This window comes from Dicentrarchus labrax, unplaced genomic scaffold (genome assembly GCF_905237075.1).
Source record: "Dicentrarchus labrax unplaced genomic scaffold, dlabrax2021, whole genome shotgun sequence".
NCBI lineage: Eukaryota > Metazoa > Chordata > Actinopteri > Moronidae > Dicentrarchus > Dicentrarchus labrax.
Genome location: NW_026136723.1, coordinates 7,849,847 through 7,863,470, shown reverse-complemented (window position 1 = coordinate 7,863,470; position 13,624 = coordinate 7,849,847). Strand labels below are relative to the sequence as shown.

Here is a 13,624-nt window from a genome sequence, read left to right as displayed (position 1 = left end):
CCCACTAACTTCTATGAGGTGACGTAGTATAAAGGCTGACAAAGTCCAGGGCTTTCACCTAGGACAGTGTGGTTTGTGTGTTTACATCAGGATCTTTTACTAAAACTAACCAAGTAGATTTTGCACCTAAACTTGACCAAACTGCGACTGTCAACAACATTCACCTGACTTCTTCTTTCCTGTTTGTCTTAAATCCTAAGAATTGAATGGCAGGGATTGGCGAATCACCTGCATGTAAAATAGGACTTTGTGCACTGCGCACAATTTCAAAGTCCCATTACCTGTACGTGGATTGAAGAGACTGTCACAGCATAGCAAGCAACGCCACTCCTTAATCGTCAGTCAACTGCTGGCACTGGGAAATTCCCACCAAGGGAGATGTTTCCAAAAATGTCCAAAAATTGTTTTATCCTGTTTTGAAAAATGGAGAAAAAAGCACAATAGCTGCACTATCATTACAGTTTAAATGTCCTCAGACAGAAAGGGAGGAGAATTCACTTTAACTCACAGTACAAAGGATTTGATTTGGGTTTAATTGTGTAATCTATCAGTTCCACCACAGAGTTTGTACATGTATGTGTTCACATGTCATAATGGGATTCTTTATACTCTTGAAATTTAAACAAAAACCTCTTGGTGCAAAACCGCAATGGATCCCCAGACTCGTGGAAAATGAGAAACAAATGCTCTCAACAAAGTCCTGTCTCGTATGAAAGAAAGGCTCATGTAAAACACTCCACCGCAACAATGCAGCTCCCCTCTGAAGTCTTCATTGCCGTGTCTCCATTGATCTCCGAATTGACTACAACTGTAAACGGAGCAACAGCACGGCTCTGCCAGGGTTTATAGTCCCACCACCACCACCCCCACGACTTCCCCTCCTCTGGGCCTCCGAGCTGAGAGTGTCCCGAAGCCTCGTTGCTGGCTCCGCTGTCCTCCAGCTGGCCACGAATCAATCTCTTGATCCATGTGACTTGTCAGAAGTTTTGTTTTGTTGTTTCTGTGGTTGTTTATAGGAGGATGAGGTTAGGGAGTTTTTGAATTAGAGAGACATATTTCCCTGTGTCCCATCCTGCCTTATTCTCTCAAATTCTAAATGAGCCCCTAAAGCTGAGCCTTACATCATGTGCTGAAATGTAAAGAAAAGGTAACACAGCGAATAGAACAACACAGTATGAAGATGAATGATTCCACTATAATTCATTAAAGAGTCTCTCCTCTGGTCCTCTCAGCGAAAAGGAATAAGGCCTGTGTCGCTGCTTCATTATAAATGGCCTTGACCCGTTTTAAAGAAAGGACGAGATACTCAGAACTCCTGCACTACTTCATCATCTGCTTCATGCATCGATGAGTTGGGCTGGAATTGAGCAGAGGGCCGGGCAAATACAATAGTCTGGCTGGAAACAGGAGTCATTTGAAGTCACCTGGGATCAAAGCTCCCATCAGCAGACTCACAATGGTTCATAGTCAGTGACTTTATTTATTGCTGGCTATGGTTTTCTTCCACTTTTTAGTTCAGTTACTGTATAGTAGACATTTTATGAGCTGCAGCAATAAATATTCTTATATGAACAATAGATCGAATGCCTGTAATTGCACTTAGTAGTGATAAACCCACAGAGAACTCCCACTCAACCGACTCTGCTGTTACAGAGCATTTTAATGTCTTTAAGATTGTTTGGGTTTTCTGACTGTTTATGTCCTCACTGCTCTGATAGACCTTGTTTCCAGCCACAGCATGCAGCTGTTCTCAGCGAAAAAGTTCAAAATGCTAGCCATGCCTTCTAAGAAACTTGCGAAACACGGCCCTATGTAGAACCAGTGTTTGGTTTGTCCATTCTGGGCTACTGTAGAAACATGGTGGACTCTGTAGAAGAGGACCTGCTGCCTCTGTAGATAAAGACTCATTCTAAGGTAACAACAACACAATGATTCCTATATTCAGGTGATTATACCCTAATGAAAACATACCTTTGAATATTATATTCAATTTCTGCCAATAGACCCTAATAAATGTTACACACCGGAGCTTCTGGTTTTATGACAACTTATATCTGTCATCACTCCTATCAGCAATAACACTGTACACACCAAGTTAACTGTTGAGATTTTGAAACAGCAGCATCACTAGAAAGAAGTCAAAAGTGTTAAAAAATGAGTCAGTTAATCAGTTTTTAAATAAACCACTAGGTGAGATGGCTTTGTTGTTTTATACACTAAGGTTTTCCTGTACAATGACAATTTGTTATGTACATTAATGTACTCACTTTTAGTTTTACCTCCAGATAAAGTGGTTTATATAATCTGCTAAATTGCTAAACTGTTGGCTTTGTTGTAGTGATGAACCTGTTTACATCTCAGCATTTACTTTGGTGAGAACTGTTATCATGACCAGTAGTAACGATGACCAAAGCTCCAGCAATAGGCCCAGTGTTGCACTGGAATGATCCTGTAACTTTATCTTCAGCTGTAATCTGAAGTGGAAAGAGTGCAGCCTCTCTGATGATGAATCCTCGAGCTGCGCGTGGAATGTGTTGGGTGTGAACTCTCCGTAGGTAGTTTGACCTCTCGCCTTCCTGGAGGGAGGAGACTTAAGCTCATTATTATTACCTTCATTATTTCAAATTCTGGACCAGATGCCGGAGCGGGAGGGGGCCCAGCGCACTCAACAGGGACCTGAGGAGCCTGATTGGTCAGAAGGAGAAGAACGGTTTGGAGGCCAAAGGGTAGATTCTTCCTGAGATGAGACACCATCTGCTGACTGTCTCTCTGTGACTTTACATCATCTTGCTGCATTAAGGACTTTGAAGAGATGATGCCGCTCACTTTGGATGAGGACACTCCTAACAGGGTTATACAGTTCCACCAGCACAGTTTGAATGATGAAAAAAACATCTCTCACTGACGTATCATCAGATATCAGGTATCAGGTAATGTGGGTCTGTGAAACCTGCAATGTTATTTCAGATGTGTTTCGTAAATGTAAACTGTTTTCAGTTAAAGTATTAATGAAACCCATGTTAACCCCACTGCTGCCATAAATACTAGCACCAAATGTGTATTGATCTTGCTGAAAATATGAGTAGTATTTTAATGTTTTAGGAAATTACTCAGCAACCTTGAGTTTGGAATATTTGTAGCTGTATAGTCTTTCAAACGATAGCATAGTAAAGACTTATAGGCTTGGTGTAAACAGAATAGAGAGAAAAAGATGTGTTTGCAGATTCAGGTGGCTTAGGTGACTGTGCTACTGACCCCTGTCACAAATGTCCTCCCATCCTGCATAGCTCTGCACATAAATGAGATGACGATGCTGTGTTTGTCTCCTCCGTGGTCCTGCACATACAGATACAAATATACCTTAATGCGCAGAAAGCTCACGAGCACAGTGGAACCTGACACAGCGTAACCTTTACAGAGAGTCAGGCTCAAATGAGCATGTCCTCCACTTGTCCACAGGTCAGGGGTCTGTGCAGATCGAAACCATGCATTTGCTTTATTAGAGCCCCACTCTGTTCTGTGGAAATCAATATTAAGGTTGAAAATGTGCGCTTGTGAGACATGATGCAGGCAGATTTTGAATCCAAATGAGAGAGACTATCCACAAGAAGAAAGGAGTCGCCTCCTTTGATGAATAGATCTTATTTACTAGTTGATTTATCATGTCACCAGTCCAAGTTTTGTGTAAGCCTTTTTAAAGCCTGCTTCCAATGATGCCTGTGTCATCAGGAGTGTTTTTGCCCGATTCCAGTGGAGGACTTTCACATGCTTTTACTTCTCGCTCATATGAATGTTGATAAGTGTAATGGAAAGAATTTAGAAAGGAGGGAACTGTCCCTGAAAAAAATTCCTCTGAGCTATTTCCTTTGACAGGAAATTGTGTCTTTGATCTAAGCCACCACACTCATCTGGTCATCGCATGCGAGGTGTCACTCCTTCCTACGGCGGCAGAAAGGAGGAAATTTGCCATCGCCGCTCCGGCTCACCCACTGGCTCAAACACTCAAGTGTCTAAAAGATGAAAAATAAGATTGCACATTTTAATAAATCTGGCTTTAAGAAGTGCACCCGATGAAGGCATATACAGTACTCGGGAAAGTGGGACGGAGTGACAGATTCATTTGTCGTCCACTTGTCGTGCGCTCGCTTCCTGTTTCTTCTGGCAGCAGGGGAGTGTCATTAATGAACACTTCTGACCAAGCACAGTCTGGGATGAAGATTCACACCTGCCAGACTACCAGGGAGTGTGTCCTTTTAGAGTGTGTGTCACCTACACTCACAGTGTAAGGGGTCATTTTCATGTGGAGCGTCCCACATGGTCACAGTTCAGTCAAGTAGACACAGGAAGCTGATGACATAACACTCACATGCAAGCGTGGCATTGTGCATTTTGCTTATCATTGCTCACGGAAAAAACTATTCAAATGAAGTAGGAATTTACTGATGTAGCGACTGTGGTGTTGTGTGATTTATATTCTGCAAACAGAAGGTGGACGCTCGCTGATCTTGATGTGTTGTTTGTCACGGTTAGGGTCGAGTGCATCATTACTGCAGCGTGCCGCCTGGGTCTATTCAGCGTCAGGGGGTGCAGGAGGCATCATTAATAATGTTAACAAGGCCATCAGGACTAACATGATCTTCCTCAAGGGCGGAGGGGAGAAATCTCAGCAAAACAAAGCAGGCAAGAGCTGTTAACTGCGTGAAAAGCTCTTTCTAGCAAAATAAAGCTTTGACCCTACAGTTCTTTGCACAGGATTTGAGAACACAGGGAAGAGAAAGGTGGCAGAGAGAGAGATGAAAATCAACTTGAACTGAAATCTCAACAGCAGGCACCTGTAGACAATCAGCTCATTAAGCTGTGATTGGATGCAGGCTGCAGTAAATGCTGCCTCTCTGCTGCACACACACACATGCACACAGAGCAAGAAGCTTCAGGGTAGTCAGGCTACTGTTGCACGCTTTGGAACACAGAAATGGCTTGTGGAGTTCATTTGGGGTGAGTTTTTTTTGCTGCTATTCTAAGTATGTGTTGAGTTGCTGTCCAATTTCTTCTGACCTTGATGTCTTCTTTGCAGAATCTTGCTGATGTGCTTAGTTCAAGCAGACCATGTACGCTGTTTATGGGCTACACAAGGTGAGCTGAAGGCAAATGTGTCACTGTCACTCTATGAATTTTAAGCTGTGGATTTACTCTTGTATCTCTTGCAGCTCAGAGCTCCCGCAGACAAAACGGCAACATATATGTTGGCTTGTCACAACAGGATGGTGGACTAAGACAACTTGGTGGCAGCTATCCCCAGAATCAACTCAGACAGGCCTCATCCCAGAGCAGTGGCTTCAACACACATGCTGCAGTTAGCAGTGGGTATAGCCAGGGACTTTCCAATCGTGACTACAAACAATCTGTCTCACAGCCAGCTCAAAGTGGCTACCCTTCAGTCAGGTTTGTGCAGAGCAGCTCACTGTCGAAACCTAACTGGCAGATGACTAAATTGAATAAAGCTAATGCACAAAAGGTGCCCAAAAAGCAGTTATCTGGCCTTTCTACATCTATTGCTAGTGGAAGTTCTGTGAGTAAGTACAGTAAGAAGCAGAATGACCATAATGTCAGCAAGAAGAGAACCTGGCCAGTTCAGCAGGGTACACCGCATGCTAGCAGCTATATGTTCAGCAGTTCTGCATCTGTTCGGAGTCCTTCTAGCAAAAGCACCCACCAGTCAGCAGTACAGAAGGCTCCCGGTGCTGCTATAGAAACACCAGCCTACAATGGGCAAAGAGGCTATTCTTCTATGAAGTCTTCCAGCCTGTTCAGCGCAGCTGCTCCTGCGCCACAGAAAAACTCTGCACAGATGCAAACCTCAGCCAGTGCCCGCGCTAAAAAAGTGTCTCGTCATAGCTCCAAAGCGTCGAAACCTTCTGGTTCCTCAACTCGTCAAAATAACCCGAGCCAGACTGACAGTGGGAAACGATACCAAAGCAAACTGTTTCCTGTGAATGAAGGAAATGCCAACAAACACTACAAGGCTTCTTCCACATCCAGCTTGGCCACAAACCATCTAAGTTATAGCCAATCTCTTCCAACTGTTGGCTTCCACCCACGCAGTCTAGCGATGCCCACAAATGCGAGGTTGAGCTACAAACCCAGCTACACCTCGACTGAGCAGATCCCCAGCAGTAAGAGCTCTCTCCAAGCATCCTGGAGCAATAGAAACCAAGCCCAGGGAGCTCGTAACCTCCCTGCCTCTGGAAGCGGCAGAGCGGGAACCTCTGCTCAGCGCTTTGCCCCAACCAGAACCTACAACATCCCAGAGCGCTTTGGTGGCTTCGCTATCAGACGGCTGAAGGACCCTGTGAACCAGAAGGAAGAGAGCGTCAGGAAGCCACAGCAGACGTACACAGCTCCTTCACGGCAGAGCATGTCTTACAAACCACAGGTGCAGAGTGTTCATTGGGAGAACAATTGGCAGCACGTTGGCTCCCGCCATCTGGGAAACTAGCAGGTGAGTATTTGAGTATTTCTTGCGGTCTATGTGCTAAAGCCTGGTTTCTAATGTGTCTTGTTCCAATAGGTGCTCCAGGTGTCATTGGATGAAGAATTAGTGTTTTGAAATAAATTTATTAATTTAAATCTGTCTTGACTTCACATGTGTGTCAGTGCCAAACAGTGTGTGTGTGTAAAGATGTGTTGTCATAAAATGCCCTGTGTTGGCAGTCTTTCACAAATGCAAAAGCTCTGAACATCTATCTGGAATGAAAGCTTCTAAAGAGCTAACTTAGAAAACTGAAGCACAAGACTTATGAAAGTTATGAACATTATGTTTAGGTAACCTGAAGTGGTTAAAAAGGTTTAGTTTTGTAATCTGCAAAAAGCTTTTAATTTCACTTTACATTGAGATTAAAACTACAAATGCTGAGGGTCCCACTTTGAACTGATGGCTTTTATAGCCTTGTGTGCAGTAGTAACTTGTCACAAATCAAGCCAGATATCTACATTTTGAGTGTTTGTGTAAAATTCTGTTTTCCCCCCCAATATGTTTTGTCTGGTATTTTAACTTAACTATTGGCAACTTAAATTTTTACACATGTAACTTGTTACATTTAAATTCAACTTTTTCAAAATGCACAATTGCAGACAAGATGTCACTTTGTAGTAGTTTTAGTAAGGGTAGCTTATATACATGACTGTCACAAAAACTAGATTTTGTATTTTGGGAGTACTTAAATTTTGTGGCTTAAAGCAAAAGGGGTCAAATATAATAACTTCAGTTTAAGAGTCACAAGTATTGCTCAACCTGAACTTTTTATAGACTTGTATTGGATATTTAGAACGTGAACAAAGTTTTGTAGTCAATAGATTTGCAACGCCTAATGAAAGTCAACCAACTATGACAAAATTAAGGCTCATTGCCTTGAGTTCATTTTAATACTTCTATCACTATCAAAAACTTGACTTTATTTTACAATGACTAAACTGTGCAGTTGCTGACTAAAGATTCAAACATTTTCAGTGGTGTCAAAACTGGCCCAAAATTAAATATTTTCCTCTACTGCTCAATATGTGTGCACATACTGTTCATGTAGAGTGATATTACAACATGTTAACCTGTGTTCAAATGGGGCAATGTGCCTTCACTTTGAACTGCATTTTAAACCAAATATTGTGAAACCTACAATGGACTTCATGTTAACTCAACATCACGGAGGGTAAAGCATCTCTCAGAACAGTGCACTGAATTCAATATCAAAGTTTTAAAAGGACAAATACTGAACATATGAAGGTGCTGCACAGCCCCAAAGCACATGGTAACAATTGTATTTTAGTTTCTCATTCAGTCTGAACTGTCAGTGCCTCTCGAGCATCTTGATTTTTGGCATGTGGAGGCGAGCAGATGCTGAGGGGTGTGTGTGGAGCCTCACAGACCTGGCACCACAGAGGAAGCTCATAGTGACAGCTTCATCTTCACGAGTGAGTTTAGGGGGCTCTTCATCCTCTTGGTTTGGGGCTGTTGTCTGGAGGCAGGTTTGGGGCAGAAGCATCTTCAGTGGAGTACTGTGGTGCTGGTTGACATCCACTCTCAGGTGCCCCCAGGAGCAGAGTCCTGACATTAAAAACAACTTATACATATAAAATTATCAAATATCAAGAAACCGTATAATGTGTTTGAAGGGTTTACATACTTTGTTGACCATCCTCAGTGGTCTGATCTGGTCAGGAGGGAGCATTTCTTCTTCACCATGGAAACTTTGGATGTACTGCTATGACTCCAGGTTTTCTTGGCATGCACGCTGCACCAGCAGGGCACAATGCTGCTCTAAGATCCCTTACAGTTACCATGTGATGGTGTTATACCACCATTTTATATTAATTTATATATATATATATATATACTACTCTCAAAAAGTTGTTTCTGCTGATTTCTGAAACATAATTACATCTTATCATTAAAGCGCATTTTAATCCCAAACTCAGGACTTATGAGTGATTCATCTAAACAGTAAACTTCAATTTAAATTCATCTCTTAAACAGTACATTTCAACTCCACATTTAGTTGAACTCAAGAGTTATTCCCATTAATGTAACATTAACCCATATGTAATGCACATATATATTACACATCTTATCATTCCCCCCCAAAAAAAAAAATTTTTCCTTTTTTCCTCCTTTCCAAAACATTAGTTTTAACAAAGACAATCTATGTAATGCAAAAAAAAAATTTTAATAAGGCCCAAACTAGTCTATTCCACACATTGGTGCAGGTCCTCAAATTCCATTCCGCCTCGAACTTTTCATTAAACGACTATATCTTCCTAATGGTGGAATCTGCTTGTGAAATCCAGAATCTTTCTCTTAGTCTGGATAGTGTGTAATTCCTTCCACCATGTCCTGTTTCTTGATGTGTTTGAGGATCAACTTTTAGGAAGTATCACAGGATTCTTAACATCTGCTGGCAATGCAGACTGATGCAGCCTTCCTCCAACCCTTGTTTGCATTCTATCATCCAGGAAACTGCCTTCTTTAAACAGTGCCACTTTGAATAATGATAATGAATAATGTTAAGTTGATTCTCATGCATGTTTGTAGCATTTACACTCACTGCTCCTTTAACTTCAACATCATCTTTCTGTACTTCTCTTATATCTGGTGAAATTGGCCAATGTTTCTTGTCCCTTGTCACAAAGTTTTGTCACTTTGTGAACGCATCTGTATTCATGCCTCTTGGCGTGGGGTCAGCGGGATTTAACTCAGAGTTAACATACTTCCACTGACTTGGCTTAGTCTTGTCTCTGATGAGCGACACTCTGTTTGCTACAAATGTTTTGAACCTGACATTTCCGCTGGCAGTGTACTTTAACACGGTGGCACTGTTGGACCAAGGTCTAAGGTGCATGGTTTAAAACTGTGTTTGAATGTAAGTAGTGGTCACAAAATGCAGGGTGCACTGCGTCGGGTGGTACAGTTCAATACAGGGCAGACATGTTGGAGTTTAGAGTTTTCACCTTGTATTTTTGCAGAGGTTCATTCAAGTTTCCATCTGACCACCAGAGGAACTTCAGAAGATCACTGTTCGGTGGTGGTACTCTTACTATGTCTGACATTAAAGCAATGTGGTGTCTGATGTCTGAATCGTGTCAGATCTTGCAAAAGTTCTCCATTCAGTGACTTGCCATGATATGATGATGCGCAGTCAAAAACCCCACATAGTTTTCCTTTCTGGGGGTGGTTCACCCCGTGATGAGGTATGTACCAAACTCTGTTGTCTTTAGACAAAGTGTTTTCATTTTGTACTTGAACTGTGTAGCCCTTACTCAACGGGTCAGACATGAAGCTTTTACATTCTTTGTGAAACTCTTTGTTTTTGACACGTTACCCTTTTTAGGTTTTCTGCTCTCTGCGCAACTACACTACGGTTGTTAGGCATTTTAACCGCTGTGTTTCTCAGAGGAAGATCTATACTATAGTGGAGCTGGTGCTCCCCTTTGGCCCTGGTGCTCTAGTCATTCTGACATTTGCATGAGGTTTTCTCTTTCCTTCAGCATCCTTTATTTCACCAAACACAGGATCTGGAGCTATTTTAGCTTGCTGGTTTAGTTTTTAGCCAGTGAGAAACAGAGAGTAACCATTAAGAGTCTTAGCATCATCTGCTTTAATTTGTGGCCAGTTGAATGCTCTGTTCATGTAGGCTTGTTACCATAGTGATAAATCAGCAACTCTCTTGCCTCCCTGTAGCCTTGATGAGGACTCTGGCAACTTCTGACCAAGTCTCTGGGCTCACCTCTGGTAAACTGCTCAAGGTAATCTAACCCATCACTATCAGTTTGGTCATGGATAGTATGGTCAAATGCCCTTAATGGATTAAACTCAAGTGGATCACCACTGAAAACAGGAACACCTCTTTGAGGCAAATGTGACAGTTTCTGATGTTTGAAGATCTCAGTGATGTTATTTTGTTTCAGCATTACTTCACACAGGTTTACAGGGTTACTATTCACAACAGTTTGATGTATCTCATGGTCTTGTTTCACATGTTAATCATGTGTCTTTGACTGTTCAGGGTGTTCATGACTTACTTTTGGTTCCTGCTTGCTTAGCTGTTGATTGTGTGCTGAGTTTGCCTCAAGATGAGCAGTGACATTATTGTCCCAGCCCTCATTCTCATAATCTTCCAACACCTTTATTTTGGCTGTAGAAGCAGCAATAGCTGTGTATATATACGAATAGCCTTTTTTGTCATTAACTTGCATTCATCAATGTCTAATGCCTGTTTCTGTTTCAGGGATGCTGCACGTGCAAGTAAGGCAGCCCATTCTGCAACTTCCTTGTGTCGTGCAGATGATATGGATGATCTCGATGACCTCGATGACCCTGATGAATGGCCACTATCTGTGCTTTGTGCAACACAGGCACCAGATTTCTTGTTTTCTGGTGAAGCAGTCACACTGTCATCTGCACCCACATTTTCAATTTGTTGTTACCTTGGAGTAGTTATCCACGTTTTAACTTCAGCCATGAAACTACTGAATTGTTCCTTTTTTGGCTTAAACCAAAACACTTGATCTGTGTCTTTCTCATCATCACCCAACAGTAACGGTACATCATCATTTAAATGAATAAACTCCTTCAGTAGTTTGGAGCATTTATTTAAATGTTCTTTAAATGTTTGGACTCTCATTATCTTCCATATGTCCTTTAATCTTATTAGTTTTTGATGTTAACTGTGATAGCTTGGATCTTGCATTTATTTGCCTGCTCAGTTGTTCTTCTAGACCCTTTTTCAGTATATGTTGGTGCCCCCTTGTGGTCAGTCCTGTTACTGCAGCTCTGAGCTCTTGGCCTAGTATCGTGTGTGTGTATCTTTGTTGGCCATGTTGGGTATTTTTTACTTCTTATTCAGCGTGTTCAAAGTGTTCATGGAAAATGGTCTATGACACAAAGTGCATCTGGCTTTCTTAATGAAGGTCGTCTTCTTAAGACCAAAACATGCTTGTTGTCTCATTTTTTTCAGGAAGCTGTGTAGAATAAGTTTATTTATTCTTTGGCATATCCTGTGGCATATCCTGCAGCATATCAATGTCCACAATGTCTTCTTAACTTCTTTCACACTTTAACTGTGGGCACTTATCTTAATTGAAACTGTATTCCTCCATGTAGTTTCAATTCTTGAGACGTCATGGCAAAATGGCGTTGTGGCAATCAGTCATCTTGCTCTTGAAAAGGTTGTTTATCTTAATGTAGTGTCTATCTTTGGTCTGTCTTATTCTTATCTTTGTCTTTCTTCTATAACCACATTATAGTGACGACATGAGACTGTCTTATGCGTTGAGTTGGCCTCTTAGCAATCCCCTCCCAGTGTCTCTCCCTGCTGCTCTTTCTGGAGGATCTGAGGCTACAAGTAGATGCAGTCAGCTCTTTGGGGCTTTCCTAACAACTCCTCCTTAGCCTCTGAGCAGGACGCTCATGTTGTATGTTATATATATTATATTATTGTTTGCGCCAGAGCCGATGAGCTTCTGTCCCAGGTCTGGCTCCAGGAGGGAGACCTGGTTTCTCTGTTCCGGGCAAGGTACTGCAGCTTCTTCTTGGCTGATTCATGAAGGGGTTGTGAACCACTCTCAGTCTGGACCCTCCCCTGGAACCAAGCTGCCTTGGGAGACCCTACCAGGAGCTACTGCCCCTGACAACACAGCTCCTAGGGTCATAGGGACACACAGACCCCTCCACCACATTATGGTGGCGATTCTTGGAGGGGATATTATTCTTATATTACATTACATTATATTATAGTATACCTATATTACTTTACAGTACTTTACATTATATTATACCTATATTACTTTACATTACTTTACATTATATTATACCTATATTACTTTATATTATATTATATCTATATTACTTTACATTACATTACATTACATTATACCTATATTACTTTACATTACATTACATTACATTATACCTATATTACTTTACTTTACATTACATTATACCTATATTACTTTACATTACATTATACCTATATTACTTTACATTACATTATACCTATATTACTTTACATTACATTACATTACATTATACCTATATTACTTTACATTACATTATATTATACCTATATTACTTTACATTATATTACTTTACATTACATTATACCTATATTACTTTACATTACATTATACCTATATTACATTACTTTACATTACATTATACCTATATTACTTTACATTACATTATACCTATATTACTTTACATTACATTACATTATACCTATATTACTTTACATTACATTATACCTATAAATTACATTACATTATATTATACCTATATTACTTTACAATACATTACATTATATTATACCTATATTACTTTATATTACATTATATTATATTATATTACATTACATTATATATTATAACTATATTACTTTACATTATTAATATACTTACATTACATTTATACCTATATTACTTTATATTATATTACTTATATTATATACCTATATTACACATTACATTATATTAAACCTATATTACTTTACATTACATAACATTATATTATACCTATATTACTTCACATTACATTATATTATACCTATATTACTTTACATTACATTATACCTATATTACTTTACATTACATTATATTATACCTATATTACTTTACATTACATTATATTATACCTATATTACTTTACATTACATTATATTATATTATATTATACCTATATTACTTTACATTACATTACATTATATTATACCTATATTACTTTACATTACATTATATTATACCTATATTACTTTACATTACATTATATTATACCTATATTACTTTACATTATATTACTTTACATTACATTATACCTATATTACTTTACATTACATTATACCTATATTACTTTACATTACATTACATTATACCTATATTACTTTACATTACATTATATTATACCTATATTACTTTATATTATATTATATCTATATTACTTTACATTATATTATATTATACCTATATTACTTTACATTACATTATATTATACCTATATTACTTTACATTACATTATATTATACCTATATTACTTTACATTACATTATACCTATATTACTTTACATTACATTATATTATACCTATA

At 39.6% G+C, this 13,624-nt stretch overlaps 1 protein-coding gene and 1 long non-coding RNA gene across 4 annotated transcripts; one reads left to right on the top strand and one right to left on the bottom strand.

Moving 5' to 3' along the window:
- The first annotated feature begins 4,418 nt into the window (after nucleotides 1-4,418).
- LOC127357734 (uncharacterized) lies at nucleotides 4,419-10,904 on the top strand. 3 transcript variants are annotated; one of them, XM_051390142.1, is made up of 4 exons: nucleotides 4,419-4,995; nucleotides 5,075-5,133; nucleotides 5,208-6,499; nucleotides 10,776-10,904. In XM_051390142.1, exons 1-3 carry the CDS (start codon nucleotides 4,973-4,975, stop codon nucleotides 6,494-6,496), a joined length of 1,371 nt encoding a protein of 456 aa, XP_051246102.1. In that variant the 5' UTR covers nucleotides 4,419-4,972; the 3' UTR covers nucleotides 6,497-6,499; nucleotides 10,776-10,904. The 3 variants fall into 3 exon arrangements, with proteins under 3 accessions (XP_051246102.1, XP_051246101.1, XP_051246100.1); XM_051390141.1 differs by lacking the exon at nucleotides 10,776-10,904 and adding an exon at nucleotides 10,229-10,506; XM_051390140.1 differs by lacking the exon at nucleotides 10,776-10,904 and adding an exon at nucleotides 6,569-6,631.
- Nucleotides 10,905-12,557: 1,653 nt separating this feature from the next.
- LOC127357746 (uncharacterized) lies at nucleotides 12,558-13,446 on the bottom strand. The gene is made up of 3 exons (XR_007882305.1): nucleotides 13,315-13,446; nucleotides 13,021-13,144; nucleotides 12,558-12,732 (listed from the first exon to the last, which is right to left on the bottom strand). It is a non-coding gene; the product is annotated as an uncharacterized LOC127357746 (long non-coding RNA).
- Between the last annotated feature and the right edge of the window lie 178 nt (nucleotides 13,447-13,624).